The sequence below is a fragment of the Geospiza fortis genome, unplaced genomic scaffold (genome assembly GCF_000277835.1).
Source record: "Geospiza fortis unplaced genomic scaffold, GeoFor_1.0 scaffold12, whole genome shotgun sequence".
Taxonomy (NCBI): domain Eukaryota; kingdom Metazoa; phylum Chordata; class Aves; order Passeriformes; family Thraupidae; genus Geospiza; species Geospiza fortis.
In genome coordinates, this window is record NW_005054323.1 from 3302651 (window position 1) to 3323461 (window position 20811).

Consider the following 20811-nt stretch of genomic DNA (forward strand, 5'->3'; position numbering starts at 1 on the left):
AAATATTCCATCCATTTTGTGAAAAGGACATCAGTGTTGCCTCTGCTTTTTTCTGCCCATGAGGTATTTGGATGGGTATAGTGATAACTGACCAGCTTTTTAGGGCTTGAAAACTTGTCATCTCTTTTTACTGCTACTTCAAAGTGAAGAAGTTAGTGTAGGCACTTGAAATTAAGAATTCATTTAAGAAAGGAAATTTTTGATCTTTCCAGTATTTCAGGACTAAGAAATTCTCTTCTGTGTTGCTTAAATTTGGATTGTGTTTCCATTGCTCATATTTGCAATCAGAATCAAGACGTAATGGACTTTTCTCCTATTTCTTAAATATAAACATCCCTGTCAGCTAGCCCCTCTCCTCCTTAAGATCAATTGCTAAGTTCAGAGGCCTGGTCGAATTTCCTGGTAATGAAAGGTAATGGTGGTGGGGACCTGCTATGGTCTGTGACTGCTGCCACTGAATCTCCTGCCCTAAAACATGAGTCCATTCACCAGTGGACTCATGTTTTCCGTGGTCATCTTTTCTCTGTCTTGATATTCCTTGCTAATCTCTACTCTATCTGGCCTTTGGCTTCCTTGATCACAGCTGCCATCCTTAGATGCCCAGACAATGTTTCTCTATTCCTCCTTTCTAGCCTGTCTGTCCTTACCTGTCCTGCATGCTGGCTCTTCACATTCAAGCTGTGCCGTGGCTTCCTTGCTTAGCTGAATTTGCCTCCTGATACATCTGCTCAGCCAGCACAGACCATGTTGACAACTGACACAGAGCTCCTTCCCTCGGGAATGCAGTGGTGCAATGGTAGACGACTGCTGGAGTAGTTCTGGCCTTTCACACCTCCTGGCAGTGCTGATGAGGAGATGCATGACCTGCCCAATTAGAGACTGGAGCTGAGTTGTTTGTGGTGATCCCTCATGGGCTGGTGCCTCCAGATTATCCATTGCTGGAACAAGTACAGGTTGATAGCATTGTTCAGCTCCTGCATTCCCTGCTTGTTTTGTTCACACTTGAGGTGACAGGGTCTGAAAACTTGTCTCACCGTTCATTTTGCTGCCTTTGCACCTTAACTGAACCAAGGAGTGTAATATTCCAGTGTTCCTAAAGAGGAAATATTCATGAATTTATCATATATATGATGTACACAATTGAAACTTTGAACTAACTTTTAAATTCCAGACTATTGCTGAGACTTTCTGTAGCTGGCAAGTATCCTTGCCTGTTTGGAGAAGCAGTAACAATTAATCAAATTGTGGTCATGTCGTTTTTAAGAGCAAAAAATAATTTGAAGATGTTTTTACTATTGAGAAATGAATGGTTTTTGAGAGTCTGCATTTTATCTTTATGGCAAAAAACACTGGACTTTTCTGAGGAAATTACATTTTAAAAGTGACTAATGAGGAAACCTGTAAAGACAAGGAAATTTAAAGAGGATCATGTCTCCTAAATTTGAAAGTTGGGTATTATTTTCATCACTGCTGTTTTAACCAGTTGCTACAAAAGTTTTATGGTGTGATTGCACATCTGTTTTGTGCTCTAGCGAATGAGATGCAGATCTTGTATGACCAAATTTACCCACAGAATTTTTCAAATCCCTTAGTAGCGTGTGTGGTATGTTTTGCAGGTTTTTGCCTTTTTTCTATCTCAAAGGATCTACACAAATCTTTAAGCCAGATAACTTCAGTGACCCATTGTACAGCATCCTTACAAACAGTAGTGTTGGCATAACTTAATGAAATATTAAACTGCAGAAGAGGACAGAAATAAAAGATGGCATGATGCGGCATGGAGATGGAGAACATACTAATCTTAGATGAAGGGCCTCTTTGTCAGAAATGGTAGTTTGAGGGAAACTACCATAGCACGATGCTGTAGATCTCTTGTATCTTTATATATTATCACAGCCGTTGTATCAGTTGACATTAGGAATTTCTCGTTACTTCTACTTTTAAAATCAGAATCCAGATTGTTAGTTTTGGAGTGTTAATTAACAATATATTTTGAGAATTCTGTTGAAATGGGAAGTGATTCCACATATGTTTAGGTGGGAATGGGATGATTCATTTTCTTAGGATAGATTTTTTCTAAACCAGACCCATTTTTAGGCATTGACATTTGTGAACTTGTTCCTAAGACATGGTTATTTTGTGAGACAGTCCTTTAATTTGTGTTAATTTCATATAGCTCATTTTGTTGAATAATAATTATTGATATGTTGTAAAATCAGTCTTCTTTCTACTGTGTTAATTCCTATGTCACTTTTCCAGAATGCTTGTAGGAGAGGAAATATTTCCTTGCATGGTTATCCATTTAGTACTTTCATTAAATAAGCTTCCAATTTTTTTCTTTTGAGTTGTATTGTTCTTGACCCTTTTATGAAAATGCTCTGATGACTTTTTTGCATGCTGTTTTGCATTGATAGCAAATGTAAATGCAGATTTCTCTGTCAGATAGTGTGTAGTTCAGGCTGGCTGCATATAAAATAAAAATGACATTTCATGGCAGAAATACTTCTTTTGCTCAGTTAGTCAGTGGCTGAGATAGTGGAGCATAACCATGTCTAAGATGATTCACAGAATAGTTTAACATCTGATTAGCTCTGAGAAAAGAAAATCTGATTCAGAGAGTTAATTTTTTATGTTCTGAAACGACATATTTTGTGATGCCATTTTACTGTGGGTTTTTATGTGGTATGAAACAAAATAGTGCTTAAGGCTACATGGGGTGAGTGTCACTTGCCATCTGGAAGTTTTCAGAGCAGCTGAAGTCAGCCTTGACAGCAGTACTTGGTGACCAAGTGACAACACTGTGTTGTCAGATTCTGTGTAGCTAGTGAATTAATATATATATAAAAACTACTAAGATGAACAATTTAATGCTAAGTTAATGCATTGAAGGTTTACTTGTTGTTATCAAATCCACCACTTGTTAGTACACAGAATGATTAAGATCATTCTTGCTGAAATCCCACAGTGCCATTTTGCTAGCAAGGAACATGTCAAAATGGTTACATGAGCAAAGATTGGGATCCCTTTACGTATATAAGTAGTGTATTTCTAGGAGTTTTTGTCAATTTCTAGTGATCTCACATGGACAGAGGTGTTTTGCAGGGCTTTCTCCTTTTGCTATGAATGTAGCCATGTAATATTGTAATTTATTTGAGCGGGGTTTTTTCCTTAGATTAGGTTATAGTTTTGGTGCTTCTGTAGCAAAAACTTGCTGCTGCATCTCAAAAGCAGTCCTAAAATCATCAAAAGTATCTGTAAGCAAACCTCAGCACAGGAAAAGAAATGTCTTGATATTCTGCATTTTTTAACTTGTCCTTGTTGAAATAGATTATTTTGTACAACTGTGTGTGCAAAATGTTACTTACATATTTTAAAATTGTCACAATTTGATATTTTAAATATTAATGAAAATTCATATGTGACAACACCTCGGATACATTCATCTGTAAATTCAACTGATTTACTGTCTTAATACAGACTGAGGAGTTTGACACAAAGTTTTGTTGACTGCTGATCTGTGAGATTCTTCCTTGTTATTCTGGTTAGTTATTTCTAGAAACAAATAGGGAGCGAAATGTGTTTAGGTATGGTCACAAAGGTTAGTTTGCCTAAGGAGTGGTTGGTTTGGTTATCATGTTTCTAAGGGGAAGTAATCAGAACTGTATATCAAAGCTGTAGGCAGACAGGGCCAGATCATGTCATGATAGCCTGAAGACACTTTGTGGACAGTGTAATGCCACCTCTGAGTAGGGCCATGAACAGAGTGTCTGGGGGAAAAGGGCTCTTGTGCTGTGTGCTGTTTAAAAGAACTTGTACTGCAGTTAATCCATTGGATGTGAAGGTGTTTCAGTCTGTTAATGAACTGTAATAATGAAATTTGTTTTTATGATGTTTTTCAGTAATCCTACGCCAAAATAATAAATTGTCAAGGTATGATCTGTTGTATGTATGATGTATTGTACAAGTAGTATGGGTTTAAGCGGCAGTGATGAATTGATGTAGTCAGAAGGATTAATTTTATCACATAAGAGGTCCCTGTGGAAGGAGTAGCACATTACAGCACAGCCTCCCATGAGACTACATCCAATTGTAGATGTAGGTTATGTAATTAGCACAGTAAAATCATGTGTCTAATATGACCTAATTCAAAATGCAGTAAAGAATATGCTGAAGGTAGAACTGTCAGCAGTAATTTATAACTGTAAAATAAATGTGGCAATGCTTTTCCCAGGCCTGACTAGCTCCTGTTTTGGTTTTGCATGAACAGTGTTGCTTACTAAGGTGTTATTTTTCAACCTATCCTGAACTTAGTTTTAGCATTTGATGGCAAATATTCATTGATTACATATTTTTTAATGAATACATGATGTTGTAATTTCTTTCTGAGAAAGTCGGAGTAAAGTGTAGCAATAAATAACCAGTAAATAGAATTTTAGATGTTTTTGGAACCAAGTGCCTTTGCACCTGTTAGCCATGCTATTTTTGCAATTTATGATTGTATACCACCAACATGTCCACACAGTGCCCAATGAAATTTCAGAATGTTGTGGTTAGAATACGGCTTTTGTTGTGTATGAAATCCTTTGTGAGTTCTGTCATTAGAAGACGCTGTGGACTACTAAGGCTATACATTAGCAGCCTTTTTCTTGTTCCATTTGAACTAAGGCAAGCTGAGTAGGATCCCTCTGCACAAGAGCAATCCCATGGTGTCTGAAAGTCATTCTTTGAGTCTGAAAATGAGGTCTGATTTTGTGCCTTTCTACATTTTTGCTTTGATTCATCACTGCTCTGGTTATCTGAGCAATGAGTATTTTTCCAACAATTAGGGTAAATGGTATAAAAACCTTATGATTAGACATACAGATCCATACTAAATTACTGATTTACTACCATATAGTTTTTAAACCTATTGCTTTTTTTTCCCCATTAAGAGAAGGGATGTTTCTGCTTAACCAAAAATACTTATGCTTGGATAATCTTAATCAAAATTACATACCTGGAATCTGCTCTCATCTCTGTAAAATCATTTTTTTTCTTGTTCACGTAAAAAGACATACTATTGCCTCTTGATTCTGTGACAAAAATTACACCATTATCTTCAGGCACTATGTGCCAAAACACATCATGAATCACTGCTGAGCTGCATGAGGTAAAGGAGAGGGAAGCACACAGCATACCCCTCCTGGCTTTTACTGGTGTTTCTCCCTCCACTTAGCAGTGCTGTGTAAGTCATTAAACACAGTTGCTGAGAACAGTTTGGTTATATTACTAGATGTAACTGCAGCTTGCTTTGGTTCATGTTTGAGTATTGACTTGAACTGTATTGCCTTTCAATGACAGCATGCCAGACTTCATAATGCTGTAGCTGACTAAAAACAAATGAAACTATTTGCGTGTGAGAGAAGACATGCTGCCAGAGACAGAAATGGTTGGTAGAGCTAGAAGAAAAGGATGGTTGGTTAAGTCATGCTTCAGAAGTAAAACCTGTCTTCTGAGTTTAGATAGGCTCTATTTAGCCTAGTAGAGAGGTGCATAATTTTTGTACTCCAATCCCATCAGCTGCTAATAAGGGGATGGCAGCAAATACTGTTGTTGACATTTGAAAGTTCTCCAAGAGTATTGTCTCTGTTACAAATAGGAGGTGGAGGGGAGATAAGAGAGTACAGGCAAAAATGCATCAGGTTACATTTCAGCTGTGCATCTTTCTTTCTCACTTGTTACAAGAGCATTCAGCTAATTAGAGCACTTTTATAAATGGTAAAACGTTTTTGTTTAACTGTAATTTCACACACTTCCTGATAAGAGAAGCTTGTGCCTGGAGAGCCTGTTTCCACTCAGGTTTGCAAAATGCTGCTGTGTAATTCTTTTGTGGTTTCAGTATAGTCATTCCTTCTTTGGTAGGTTCTAGAAAGTTTTAAGATCATGGATTACAGTCTGCTTCTGGGGATCCACATATTGAACAGTAACATGAAGGAAAGAGAAGGAGAGTGTTCCCAGAGCGCCTCAGACGCAAAGCGCCATGGAGGGCAGAAAGTTCTCTATTCCACAGCCATGGAGTCTATACAGGGCCCTGGGAAGTCTGGAGACTCCGTCACCACAGAGAAAACGAACACGTAAGTGCTGTAACCTGCTCTTAAGATTGCTTTTAAAAGTATTAACAGGTAAAACTTTCATGAGTACGCTGCATTCCAGGAATTGAAAGATTTAGCCTTCTTTTTTTTCCCCCCCTTGCATCATTGAGATTTGCCACAGAGCATGAAATTGGAATGTTGGTCAGTAGATTGATAGTCTTTAAATACATGATAGTTCAGAGTCACTTATATATGCACACATGCATTCTTTTATAAAAGAAATGCTATCAGACAACTATTACAAGAGTCCCAGCTACAATCTAATTTTAACTGAAAGCAGCCTGGTGAGACCAAAGCAAAAACTATAAATTAATATTGAAATGGATATTTCTACAGGGGTTGTTTTCATCTTGAAGTAGTATACTCGATGTACATGGAATTGTATCATTAACCACTGAAGTAGAGTCATATATTCAATTTCCTGAGATTAAGAACTGATAGTTCTCTCCTATTTTTCTGTCTAGCAAAAACTTTAATAGAAATTTGAATATATAAACAATCATTATTCTGTTGTTTCTTTCATAATATATTAAGTGCTATGAGAGTATTATCGACACCATTCAGCATTGCATATAATCAGTCCTTTATTTTAATTAGAATTTAATTTGAAATTAAGGATTTACTTTTCTTCCTGGTTCTCAAGGGAGCTGTGTACCTAAATACAACTAATATACAGAAATCTGTGCTTAAACCTACAGCAAACAAGTGAGAGAATTATGGTATTCAGCATTCACAGAGCGCTTCCAGACACTGAGAACTCCAGAGTATAATTAGACAGAGCTTTATTTCACTTGGTTTTTACTACTCACTCACATTCACACAGAAGATGGCCAATGCTGTTGTATGATGGCAGAGGTGTTGCACTAGCTGGGCTTCCACATCACTTGAGCTAATATAGTCCTACTCAGATCCTGTCAAGTGTAGTCCTTCCTTGGCTCCTTGCACTATCTCTCTTATATTCGCATAATGGCTAGTGGAGCAAAAAACAATGCTGAGGTTCTAAAATGGACCATTTTTCTAGGTGTTGGAGTAGGAAGAGAGGGTTTTAGAATGACTGTTCATGGCTGAGTACGGACCTGGGACCAACTGGAGGCCCACACAGTCAGAATTCTCAGCTTGATACTGTTGCTTTATCTGTCACTTACCTGTGTGTAAAGAAATTTTGGAAAAGCACAGCAATACATAATTTTTAGCGAAAAATATATGAAACAACCTTTTTAGACTTTGATTAATTTGCAGACTCTCTGTGATTCGTTACCTATGATCAATAAAGTAAGAAAATTCTCCCTTATCTAAAGTTACTTATTTTCCTTAGCAATAAACTGATGTATACTTTCTTCCACTTTTCAGATCATCAGAATATTTCCAATTCTGTCTAAAACAGGTCTTAAAGTATTTATTCTTTTTTTTTTAATTATGGATATTTACCACTGAATCCCAGATAGTTTAAATTTTCTATTCAAAATCCATTGCATGCTAGGTAACTCACATTTGACTGACTTTGCACTGTGGCATCTAACTTGAATATTGTCTACTCCTTTGGGTTTACAAGTGGGTATGGTTCAGCTGGTAACTGGTGTCAGAGATGTCTTAAAAAATATTCTATGTTGTTTCTCTTAGAATGGGAGGTATTCCAGCAAAAAGCCATAAAGGTGAAAAGCTGCTTTTATTTATGGGTATTATTGATATTCTCCAGTCTTACAGGTAAGTTAAACTTCAATTTTCAATGAATTTTCACTGAGCAAAATATTCTGAAATTACTTTTAAAAGTGGAAGCTTTATAAAGTAGTTCTGATTTAGTTTTTTACATACTTAGATTAATGAAGAAGCTGGAACATTCTTGGAAAGCTCTTGTTTATGATGGGGTAAGTAGATTTTATTAATTTTTTAAACTGCTGCTATTTTAGCTGGTAGACCTTTGACTCATGTTGACCAGGAAGAAATTTGTTCTGGTACATTTGTAGTCTAACCTCACCATGTGGTTTGAGCTGCTGCTGAAATTTTCCCAATACATGCTCTGGTTTTATATATTGAGCTTTCAAATAACAACTAATAATATTAGTTTGTCCTTATTACTTACACAAGTCTAGCCACCCAGCAGAACATTGATGAATCTATAACTGAAAAATATACATAATTTGAAAAAAAAAATTCAAACACTTGGAAGATTTTGCAGAATATAGCTGTATAATTAATAACTCGTAAATGGTAATGATTCACTAATTTTGACTATGCCCAAAATGCATAATATAGTTCACCTGAGGTGTCCAGCTTCTTCTTGACACCTTACTTGTGGAAAGTGTAACTGATATATTTTTTAATCTTGTAGGATACTGTTTCAGTTCACCGACCAAGTTTTTATGCAGATAGATTTTTAAAGTTTATGAATGCAAGAGTTTTCAAAAAAGTTCAAGGTAAGAAAGTAGTGACTTCTATTTTTTTAGATATTTTTATAATCATAACCTTATAATGCTCCTGTCTTTGCAATGAAACAAGCCTTTCTTCAACATCGTGTAGCACTTTTGTAGCTCCAGTCAATAAAGTAAATTTCTGACAATTGGGATTTTACTCCATTAGTAAAATTACAGAGAATTATGTACTATGTATTTTTGTCACATCAGGACTGTCTAAAGTTGGCTTCAGGTGACCACCTAGACACCCTATCACTCCCCCTCTTCAACTAGATGAGGGGAAAGGTGTAACAAAAGGTGGGTGGGTTCAAATAAGAACAGGGAGAGATCACTCACCAATTACTATCCCCAGCAAAACTAACTCAAAACAGGGAAATTAATCTAAAGTTTTACTAATTAAAAAAAGCCAAAAACAAACAAACAAAAAACAAAACAAAAAGAAACAAAAACCAAAACCAAACAAACCAAAACAAAACACAAAAAAAACCCCAACTTAAGAGACACCTTCATACAGGCTTTTTCCATCAAAAGTGCAGATCAGGTTTTATTTTCACTACCTTTTCTACCACTGGTAGAAAGTCATATTGGCCTTTGTTGCTCTGCATGTTGTCTAAAGATGATACACTTTTCTAAAGATAATCGAGCCTGTGAACTCTGGGCCTGCCCATGAAAGTCAGTGTTAAAGGCCTGGCAGATCAGAACAAACATGAGCATGTGTAAAGGCATATGAAAAAGAGGGAAAACTGATACTGCAACAAGGAGGTAGAAATGTATATGATAAGTATTTTGTGAAATTCCAAGTAAGAAAAAGATTAGGATAGACAGATGAAAGGAAAAGGCTGAGACTAACTATACTAAAACAATTAAGATATTTTAAGTAGAATGAAGGAATCTCTAAAAGAAAAAGAGAAAATTTGAATTAACCCCAAGTAGTGATTCCTTGTGTGCATGATATGGCAGCTTTTCAGGAAAATAAAACTTTTCGAGATGGATGGATAATGACTTGATGGATAATTTCTCTATAAATTGACCATGCTATTGAAAGGAAATTCAATTTGAGCTGTTGCAAGTGCAGAGAAGGATGGTGATGGAGGACAAAAGAGACCTGGACAAGCTTGACAGGTGGACCCATGGGAACCTGATCAGGTTCAACAAAGTCAAGTGCAAAGTGCTACGTCTGTGTTGGGGCAACCCCAGATACCAGCACAGGCTGTGGGATGAACAGATGCAGAGCACCCGGCCAAGAAGGACTTGGGGGTGCTGGGGGAGGAGAGGCTGGACATGACCCAGCCATGGGCACTCCCAGCCCAGAGAGCCAAACGTGTCCTGGGCTGCATCCAAAGCAGTGTGGGCACCAGGGCCGGGGAGGGGATTCTGCTCTGAGACTCCACCTGCAGGGCTGCATCCAGCCTTGGGGTCCCAGCACAGGAAGGACACGGACCTGCTGGAGAGAATCCAGGGGAGGGTCAACAACATGACTAGAGGGATGGAGCCCCTCTCCTATGAAGTCAAACTAGGCAAGTTGGGGATGTTCAGCCCAAAGAAGAGAAGTCTATGGGGAAATTTTGTAGCAGCCTTCCAGTACCTAAAAGAGACTTACAGGAAGGCTGGAGATGGACTTTTTAAAAGGGTATATAATGACAGGACAAGAGGCAATGGCTTTAAGCTGAAGAAGGGTAGATTTAGGCTAGATGTTAGGAAGAAGCTCCTAAAGTGAGGGTGATTAGGCACAGGAAAGGTTGCCCAGAGAAATGGTAGATGCCCCATCCTGGGAGTGTTCAAGGCCAATTTGGTGGGGATGTGAGCAACCTGCTCTAGTGGTAGGTGTCACTGGGCTCAGCAGGGTTTGGAACTAAATGATTTTTGATATTGCTTCCAACACATGCCATTCTGTGACAACTGCTGTGTTCAATGTGTGTGCAGTAAGAAAGTCTCTAATAAATATACTGGCAAGGCAAAGGTGAGTGCTTGAGGTTTGATGGGTCTAGGCAGTTCTTTGGGGAAAATCTGTTTGGATTATTGTGAGCAATGAGGTTTTTTTCCAACAATTATCATAAGTGGTATAAAACCTTACAGTAAGACATACAGATTAGGTGTTTTGAATAGTGTGCACACATACTAACTTGCTGCTTTGCTACCAAATTATTTTTTAAACACATGGAGGTGATGCTGAAATTGCACCTTTTTTTTTCGTTTCTTTTTAGTAAGAGAATGGCTGGTTTTGATTACCCTGTAGGACAGAGTGTTTTCTGAGTTGAGGGTTTATTTATAAAGCAGTGTTCTTGACAAATAAGTATTAACTGATGAGCTAGAATTACCTAATTTGTAGAGGAACTTGTACTTTAAAATGGATCTGAGTTAGCAGTTTCATAATCCTGCTCATTGAAGTGTATTTGCTTTGGAGTTTGAGTGTTAAAATGTGGAATGGTCGCTCGGCTCAAATACTACAGGAGAAATGTTAAACATATGGCATTGTCTTAAACTGATAGAAGGTGTTTTGCAAATACTTTTTGACCAGTGTTATGCTGGTCTCTTAACATTTTCGTTAGTTATCTGAAGTGAGAAACAATTCTGTGTGGACAGAGAGATAACAAAATACAAACAAACACTAGAACAAAATAAGATCTAAGTAAACCAAAAATGACTACAAATACTAGAGTAAACTAACAATTAAAAGTGTTCAAAGTCCTTTGTAAAAGATTGATTAATAAGAAAATAGAAACAACTGATGCAATGTGACAAAATGTGAAGCAAAATTCAGCTTAAAGGAGAAAGCAGCCTCCTGAGACCCAGTTCTCTTTAAATCTTAGAATAATTTTGCCAAAGGACTGGTGGGAGTTCTGCTGTCTGAGACAATACTCAAAGGAACTTCTCTGCATTGATAAAGAATAAAGAGTGTCTGCTCCTTACTACTTGACATGTCCCTCCTTGACATTCCCTCCATTTTATATGGCAAAATAAATATTTTATATTTTATATTTTATATGGCAAAATAAATACCATATATCTTACGTCAACATCTGCGTCTTTTTTTCCCCAATTCTTTCTAATTCTGACTGCTAGATTTGTTCCAGGACAAGACACAACCTGTTCTGTATTTGAAGCCTACAATGTATTATTAAAGTATATCATGCCTAATTTTCTCTCTGATCTTAATTAATCTGTCTCATTTTCCCAGGCAATTAACCTGTCTAAGTATCCTACTCTTATTGATTTCCTCTGTATACAGGGCTGTTAATGCCCTTTTATACAGATTAATGGTTCAAATGCATTATTATTCTTTCATTAAAAATTAGGAGTCTTCCTGCCTTCAGAAATATTATTTCTAAGCTTTGAGTCAGACATTTCAGTTTAAACACTTTAGCCCTGTTCTGAATCTGGTTTTTCCCCTAGTGCACAGAACAACCATGCATAATTAACAACAAAAACTTATTAAGTGGATTTAGCCTTGGGCAGAGGCTAGCTCAGCAACTCTCTTCTATGTTCTTTTTTAAAAATACCCTGGAACTATGTATCTGATTCTTTCCTTCAGTGTTCAGCCAAGTGACTTGATGTGTTTAATTTGAACTTTGTAGTAAAGCAATGAAAGAAGTGTTATAGTGCATCTGAAGTAACTTTGCAGCCAATGCATGGAGATAGCAGCCAGCAGCTGAAAAACACTAAATTAAATAGCCGCCATCCTTCCGGAGAAGAACTACAGATGGGGGTCATGGTTCAGTAGTAGCGCCAATGATCAGTTGTAGAGTTTGATTCAAAATGCTTTTTAAATAGGCAAGCCCTGCTAAGACTTATAAAAGAGGTGCTGATACCTGAGTGTGTAGGCCATCAAGACTTTGGAAGTGTTTATTGTATCCGAAAAGAAATGTTTGACAGATGAGTCTGAAGTGGAAATTCTTCAGTAGCATTACATAGAAGTAGTTCACAGCTCAAAAAAGAGATCATAACCTCTCAGAATACTCCAAATGTCTTTTCCATTTTTGTATTTTCTGGGGTTTTTTCTGTATCATTCTGTCTCTGATTACATAGGTTGGTACTCCAGAGGAGCTTTTTAAATCAGTGGTGCCAGTGACTTGCCTTATTGTCCTATAATAAGCAGTAAGAAACTGAAAAAGACAAAAATACATCTCTTGAAGATGAAATAACAATACCTTTCCCTCTAGTTTTAATGTAATGTTTGTTAAGTAGGTTTCTGGATATGTTCTTCATCTGTATTCAAAACCTTTATTTTCTATATGGCTTACTTTTGCATTTGCTTTTAAAGATGTGTAGGGAGATAAGATGACATCATTCAACATCTATGTTCATTTGGTAATGCAGCTTTAAAGCCTTCACCTTCAAAGAAACGGTGTAATTCCATCACAGCCCTAAAGGCAGCATCACAAGAAATAGTGTGTGCAATTAGCCAGGAGTGGAAGGATGAAAAGCATGGCATTCTTGCTGAAGGACAAAGTTATGCCAGCCTTGATGAAGAAGGTATGGTCTTTCAAATTAACAACCTGAATTATGTTATTAACAATTTTGTATAAGCTCTAGAAGTCCTGTAACTAGAACATTACTAGTATGGCTGAACTCTCAAAATCAGAGTCAGGTTATTCTTAGGGAGAGAGTAGTTAGTAATATTTGTCCAAATCGACCTTCAGAAGCAAGACAAAGTCAGAATCAAAGTTCATAGCATGATGTTAAACTTTCAGATTTCAGGACATGCTGAAAAAAGGTATTCAGGCCAGGTAGAAAATTTAGGCCAGAGCCAATGTTATCCTTTTCACTGACCTCTAAAGAAGCATGTCACATTAAGTGTTTTGAAGCTCAGTTCATGTTCCCAGAGTTTTTTTTAAGCGATACAACTTTGCCCCTTTCAGAACTTGCCTGCAGCCATGATGAAAGCAGAGCCAATGACCTAATCCAATCTGATAAATGAGCATGAGAATAGTCCTCAGACTGAGAAGAATTCATAACTCATACCTCTGTTTAATATTTGACTTTGGAGTTACTCTGTATTCTGCTGAATGTACTTGTTAGCAGCTGAAATTCACTGTGTAATATGTAGAGCGTGGGTATGGGCATATGAATAATACCATCTCATCAATTCAAACATTAGGAAACTTCAAGAAGCTTGTGAGGGCACTATGGGACTTGATATACTTACATGAAGATTCTTGGGCTAAATTCAAAATTAAGTTTGTTAACATTGTTCTTTATTTCTGCATATGCAGTACTAGGTTCACACCACCGGCCGGATCTAGTGCCAAGCACTCAATCTCTGTTTGAAGCAGCTTCCTTGGCAACCACACTTTCTTCTTCTTCCTTGAATGCGGATGATCGCTGTCAACATGATCAACCTACACTCTATTCTAGCAGGTAAAGGCCGAATATGTTAGAGGATTTTCCTCTGTTCTGCTAGAAGTTTAACACTGTGCTCAACAAAAGGGGGCTCTGCAAAATAAGAAACAGAAGGGGCAAATGTCTCTGTAACTCAGTCTTTAACCTTTCCAGTGAAGGAGGGGTGCCAAAAACTTGTAGGATTTATAATGTGTTTCTTTGTAATTATACATATTGTAATTGGGGATCATGAAATAGAAAGCATAAACATGGTGAAAAATGTTATATGAATTTTTCTTCATGTTCCAAAACTAAATTGAATATCTAAACTTTGCGTGGGCCTTAGTCTGTACCATAAGGTCAGGGTACGAAGTACTCCTTGTAACCTGGCTGTAGACTGAAACAGCTGCAGAAAATGATGTGCTAGGAAAAGGAAAATTTGTTCTTTATTCTGAATGCACAGTGAATGTACACTGAATGGTCTGCTTTAAATTCTTCCCTAACAACCATTTTCTGAAGTAAATTTCTGTGAAACTTCATCCACGGGTATGCTTAGAGCCTGTTTGATTTTAATCCGGAAGTATAAAAACAGGAATGTCCCAAGAAAAGTTGTGCAGATGCTAGTGAGCTAGGTTAAATGTGATTTGAGTTGTATTTGAATATATTTCAGCTGTGTCAGTCCAATACCATGTTTAAGCAAGTACGTCTTGCTGGGAGATTGTACGTGCCTGTATGCTCCCTTGTGAACCTGAAGTGTGCTGTGTTGTGTCGCTTTGCCTGCTTGCAGATCTCTTTACTGTGTATTGAGCCATTTCTTTGCCTGTTTTCATCAAGAAGGGTAGCCATTCAAGCATCTTGAATATTGCTTGGAAAAATTTGGACTGAACTCCTCTATGTATTAAATTTGACAAATGCACTAATGTGCCAAGATGTAGTTCTGTCCTGTAAACTGCATGTTGCCCAAAAAATCAAGTTATTTTAAAAACAATCTTGAGGCAGCAGGTTTTTAGATCCTGTTAAATATTTGACAACTGTATTTACATAAAAAGTAAAATGACTTGCAGCATTACTTGATGATAGTGATATTTACAGCTTCCACTTCCATTATGTTGAAAAAAATTTCACTGATGTGGCATCTTCCATATGTCTGATGATTTGCTATAAAAATTGGAATGAAGCATGTTTTGGGTTTAATGAAGATGAAGTTTTTATTGCAGAACAAAAATTTTTCTGCACAAGCTTTAGGAAATAAAACTACTGATGAATAAGTATTAGTAGAAATAAATCTCATTCACTTCAACTTGTGTTACCTATAGGACTTCAACAGTCATGATCTTTCACAAAGTTTTTTCTTTGATAGAAATAAAGTTATAGAGCACTTTAAGCATCAAATAAAAATATAGAACTGCTTTGTATCAGCATCAGTCAGGAAAAGCAAATGGTGAAGTTGTCTGAATAAAGACTTCAGATTTAAAGTGTTTCAAGTATTCTTTACTCTCTAAAAAATTAACTATAAAGAAAACATATAAGTCATTCTACTATATTGTACTGTAAGCATACTCCAAAATAGCAGTTCTACACTATGATTGCACATCTAGACTAATTTACTTCCCAGTAGTGATGCAGTCAATGAAATAACCTCTAATGCAAGCCAGCTATGTGATTAGCATGGGTATCTTAAAAAATGAGGCTGTTAGTGTCTGCAGTCCAGGTATGGACTTCATCTTCACGAGAGGGCACGTTCTCTGACACAGCAGACCTGGTACCAGTATGTGTGGTTCTCTCCACATCTTCTGCCAAAACATCTGCACTGTAGCCAAGAGATCTGCTATAGGGACTTACCAACTAACATCTTTGCTGGTCTAGGTATGCCCTCTTCAGCTAGGGCCTGGAGGCAGTTTTTAATTCTCATTATTAGTGGTGTGTGTCACAATTTCAGTATGCACAATTCATGAGGATTAGCTTCCCTGTCATAGCTAGGAGTTAAGAAAGCTGCAAAGCATGCTCAGTATTGAACTAATTTCCATAAGATTCTGGGCACCTGCTGTTTTGTGCCCACTTCTTTTGGCATCAATTCAGGGAGGTCATTCCTTCTTCTTGGCACTAAAAAATATATACATCTAAAGTTTTACTTATGTTTTTATGGTTCACTCAAGGAACTTCAGTCCTCTCATAAAAAAAGCTAGCAGGGAAATAAACCCACCAAAAAAACCCGTGCTACAATGATGCAGTGAATTGTAGATTCAGATCTGAGTTTTTTCTTGCCAGAGTTCTTCTTTTGAATATTAGAAAATTATGTGATGCAGGACTCATCACTTTACCATTTGTCTGATAAACAGAAAGCTTGGAGCAGTCTTTGAAACAAAGCCTGAATTAAAGATTTGTTTACAAATGTGAGCCTGCTTTCAATCTTTAAATATGTAGTTGACTATGACGTTCTGCTTTGTTATTTATTAGAATTAGAGTTTGGCATCTTCTTCATCAGGCTTTTTTATAGTTATTCAAAGTAACATAGCACAAAGTAGAGAGTACATGAATTTGCTTGTAACCTGTCAGAAATTTCTGGTTTAAGGTAATAAAGGAGGAGAGTCCTGTGTGCTTAGTAATGATGTGATATTTGTACATTTCCTTGACTCCTACTAATGAGCAGTATGCGCCCATACTACTTAGAAAACAGATGCTATTATTTTCCTCATTAAAAAGAGAGTAATAATACTTTTCGATACCTTGAAGCACACACCATATTTTCTATTTGGGTTTTTTCTTGAGAATTACCCTCTGTTATCCAATGTAATACTTCCCCAAGGAGAGGCAAATGGCTTATAACATAAGAAAGGTGGTCAGCACCCTCTCTCCTTGAGAGTGCTCAGCATCTGTGGGTAGAAAGGAAGAAACTGCTGCTGCTGAGGTTAAGCAGACGGAGGTGACTTGCTGAGTTGGAGCCAGCTCTTGATGCTGTGTCTTACGAGGAGGGCTTTTGTAAAGCTGTCTTGGTGCAGGTTAAAACTAGCATAACTAATTGGTATGCAGTGCAAAGAAGTGTTTAGGGACTTGTGATTAAAGTGAAAAAGAGAACAGTCATAAACATACAACTTATAAGGAGTGTTTTTCGAGGCTGCAAGCTGATTGTTTTCACCAAGTTATTCCTCAGTTGCTTAAAAAGTAGAGGAAACCCAAGGTGCTATCCAGACAGTGTCAACAGGAATTAGTAAAAATGAAAGATTCATGGAGAGGTGGAAATGGCTGTATTTTTCAGCACAAAAAGGACTGGATCTAAAAACAGAAGGAAAAAGAAAAAAAAGACAATCATGGCATATGCTATTCAGTAAATGTAGGCCTTCTTGTATGTCAGAAGACAGCTGGTTTCTTTTTCATGAAGCAGTTTCTCAGTCAAGTGGTTTTATCATAAGTAATCTCAAGTATTCCTTTAGTAAAAGAACAGAATTGACAATTTATTGCTTCTATTAAATTTTTTAAATATTTTCTATTCCTCAAGTAGGTTTATATTTGGTGCAGAGATATTTTAGTCCCTAAAGAGTCTGTTTTCCACTAGAAAATGTAATTATTAGTCCAAAACTGCTTATTTGAAAGGGTTTATCTGTTTTATCTTAGGAAATGTAATACTTACATATTGTATTAGGAATTATTTTTATAGCAGAAGTGATAACAGATATTTTCCCCTTCCAGGAAAAGTTTTCCTATTTAGTACTGATGAATTAAATTAAAGAGGACAAATCTGAGTGCCCTAAGCACTCTGACTCTTGTCTCACTTGACATAGCTTTTAGAATTGCAAAGAGCTGAAGAAGGTCAATGGTGCTTCTGGAAATGTTTGAAACTTTAAAATATTTCAAAATGTTTCAAACTGTAGATGTTTTACAATTCTTGTTTAAATATCCCAAGAATATAGAAAGTATTCTTTCAATATATTTTTCAGCAGGTCTCATGGGACTCTCCAGTCCCAAACCCAAACAAAATCCCATTATGCATAAAGGGGTGCTTCACCTCCCTCTTAAGAGCAATGCCAAGATGCTATGATCTATATAAGGAGGACTGCTGAATTGTTCTGATACATCTGAGCCTAAGGGAAAAAAAATCTACATGAAATCTAATTCTTCTTTCTCTTTATGCATTCTATACCTCATTTCTGGAAGATGTATATGTAGTCTGGACTTCTGCCTTCTCCTTCTTTCTTCTTATCAATGTATTTTTCAATTTTTTATCTTACCTTTGTATTGCTGTTTCTTGGTGGAGACGACTTGGAATTTTGGAAGGCTTTGAGGGATTGTGGGTTTGTTCTCTTACACAGTCAAGCTTCCTGAAGCATCCAGACTTTGAAATGCTGTTCTGCTATTTTTTCCAGTGACAGGGATTATAGGTTTTTTTGTGTTGTAAGGAACATTAAGCACCCCTTTTGCCAGTTGGTGTTCTGCATAACAAAATTTGTGCGTTAAATTTCAATGTTCTCTCTGTCCACACACTACTTACTGTTAGCTTCTGAAGCTTAGACAACTTTGTTTGAATCTGATTCAAAGTGGACTAAATTCACACATGCTTCATGATAATAAGCAGTTGGGTGGAAGAAAAAGGCTTGAGTGCTCTAACACTATGAACAGATGCACCGAGTCACTGGGGGTATCCCCATGGGAAAGAAAATTTGACTATGATTGAAACAACGTGTAATTGTGGCTTAAAGTAAAACAAAGCTTTCCCAGTTCTCTAATCATGGAATTATTTTTGCTTCTTTTTTTCTTTATTAATTAAGAACCAAGATCAAATAGAACGTTTTAGCCAGAGGAGTGCAACAGCATAGTTGAGCATGCTCCTTATGGCTGGTCATTACTGAATGCGAGAAAATACCTGTAAAAGTGTTTGGGTTATTTTGGTTTTTTGGGGTTTTTTTTGCTTGGTTTTTCTTATTCAACCTAAGAATTAAGGATGAGAACTCAGCGCACTGTAGAAACCGTATTAAAACTCTGTTCCTCTGAACTTCTCTTTCTGAAACACTGTGTGTAAGGGGATTTCACTTCTTTCCTGTGCCACCCCCAATATGGCTTTGCCTTATCAATCTCATTAAAATCAGGCTGCATTAAAACTGGCAATAAATGCAGCTATGATGATGCTATTGAAGAAATTTGAACTTCAGTTACCAACTGCTGACAGCATGTGTATTGCTGTTAAAAGATTAATTACAAGATATTTGGTTTTACTCTTTTACACTACTCAATAGAATTCAAGTTACACATATGAGAATAATGCTAAGTCAATGTGACCTAGGTCATCCAAGTACAAGAGAAATAGTCTTGCTTTTGAAAAAATGTCAAGCGCATTACATGATAAAAGGAACATTGTAATGTGGTGAATGTAAAGCTCTGTTCCAGTATGACATTGATTCATTATTTTGTTGAGCATTTGAATTTCAACTTTACATGCTAGTTTCTGCATGTTGAATTGTGCATGCTAGTTTTGCCCTTTCTGAAGTTCTATCCTATCTGAAATATACTTAAAGTAGTACAAAGAGAGTGGAAAATTAGTCATATCTGGACTGATGGCTGTAACCATGTTTCCATACCAAGTTATAATTCAGAATTTTTGCTTTTCACCTTGTCTGTAAACAGGTAAAAACTTCTAAAATATGTCCCTGCAGAACTGACAGTTGAGTTTTCAAGGCAGCCTGGAGCCTAATTTCTGGCAGCTATTAAGATATGCGATAAGGGACATCTGAGTCCATTAAAACACCTTTGAGAGTTTCAGCTTTGTTGACCAAGTGTGTTACAAAATGAGATTTGTGTGGAGGTGCATTTGCAGTTTCACATAATTTCTGTAAGGCAGAGAACAAAAAATCAATCAATGAATAAAGTAATAGAATGCACCTGCTCTGTAAACATTACTCCCTTGCATAGATGTACTAATTACAATACACTCCTGTTCTCCCACTTTTCCGTCTGAACTTATGGCTGCTAGTAAACTGTGTCTGCATGGAAAAGTCCAATGTTACTAATGTTACAATGTGCCTAATTGCTTACTCTTTTTTTCCCCATTTTGAATTACAAAATGCTGCCAAAATTTACATCATGTGTGATGTGGAAATAATGCATTTTGAGATTAATGTAATTATGTGACATTTACTGTGACATAGTTTAATTCATTAAATAAATATTGAAACTCAGTAATAGCAATACTTTCTGATAAAATTTTAGTAAATGCAAAAATAAATTGTGCAATTAGTCAAATATGAGCTTCCTGTTATCTAGCCATTGCCAACATATCTATATTTGTTTATTTGCATTCCTTTTTTCCAAGTATTTTGAAGATTTTAATGTTTAATAGAGAAACTTATTTTAAAATTTTCAGTTATGACTGAGCTTTGTAACATGGGGTTTTGGTTGACTGTACTCTCACTTCTCTTTGCAGTAAAGGGTTACCTTCAAGTTCAACATTCACTTTGGGAGACAGTGCCATCTATTTGACTTCAGAACAGAGCACGTTGGAAATGGAAAATGATAATGCTTCAGTTTTGGATGTCTACTTAGTAAGTTGTCAAACTGTTTCTAATGGGCTTTTTTTGCCTGTAATTGCTTTGACTCAGGCTCAGTAAATTATTAAAATACCTGCTCAACTTCAATCCAGAGGTTTATTGAGTTTCTTTTTTGTATGAAACATGCATAAGTTTGCATAGGTATGATTTGCCAAAGCAAGTACCTAAAGAATTTATATGCATATTAACTATTGCATTAATAATGAAGTATGCCAAAACACCTTTCAGTTTTTCTCTAACGGTAGGAGGTCTTTTCTGTTGTTTCCTATTGGAGGGAAAAAAACCAAAACCCAAACCAACAAAAACAACAACAAAATCTTTCCTCTTCACGTAGAATACTTCGCAATATAGAAATAAAAATTTCTCAGGTTGGAAAGTTCTGTGTTTATATCACTGAGTTTGAAGAAAGTAAAG

At 36.6% G+C, this 20811-nt stretch overlaps 1 protein-coding gene across 1 annotated transcript in view; it reads left to right on the forward strand.

The window, feature by feature from the left end:
* The window catches only part of PIP5K1B (phosphatidylinositol-4-phosphate 5-kinase type 1 beta), a 95376-nt gene that overhangs the window by 64851 nt on the left and 9714 nt on the right, over window positions 1–20811 (forward strand). The window contains exons 9-15 of the mRNA XM_005420853.2: window positions 5902–6113; window positions 7752–7835; window positions 7948–7996; window positions 8461–8545; window positions 12860–13015; window positions 13756–13900; window positions 20274–20391. Of these exons, the coding sequence (XP_005420910.1) occupies window positions 5902–6113; window positions 7752–7835; window positions 7948–7996; window positions 8461–8545; window positions 12860–13015; window positions 13756–13900; window positions 20274–20391 (849 nt within the window). The remainder of the gene's footprint in view (window positions 1–5901; window positions 6114–7751; window positions 7836–7947; window positions 7997–8460; window positions 8546–12859; window positions 13016–13755; window positions 13901–20273; window positions 20392–20811) is intronic.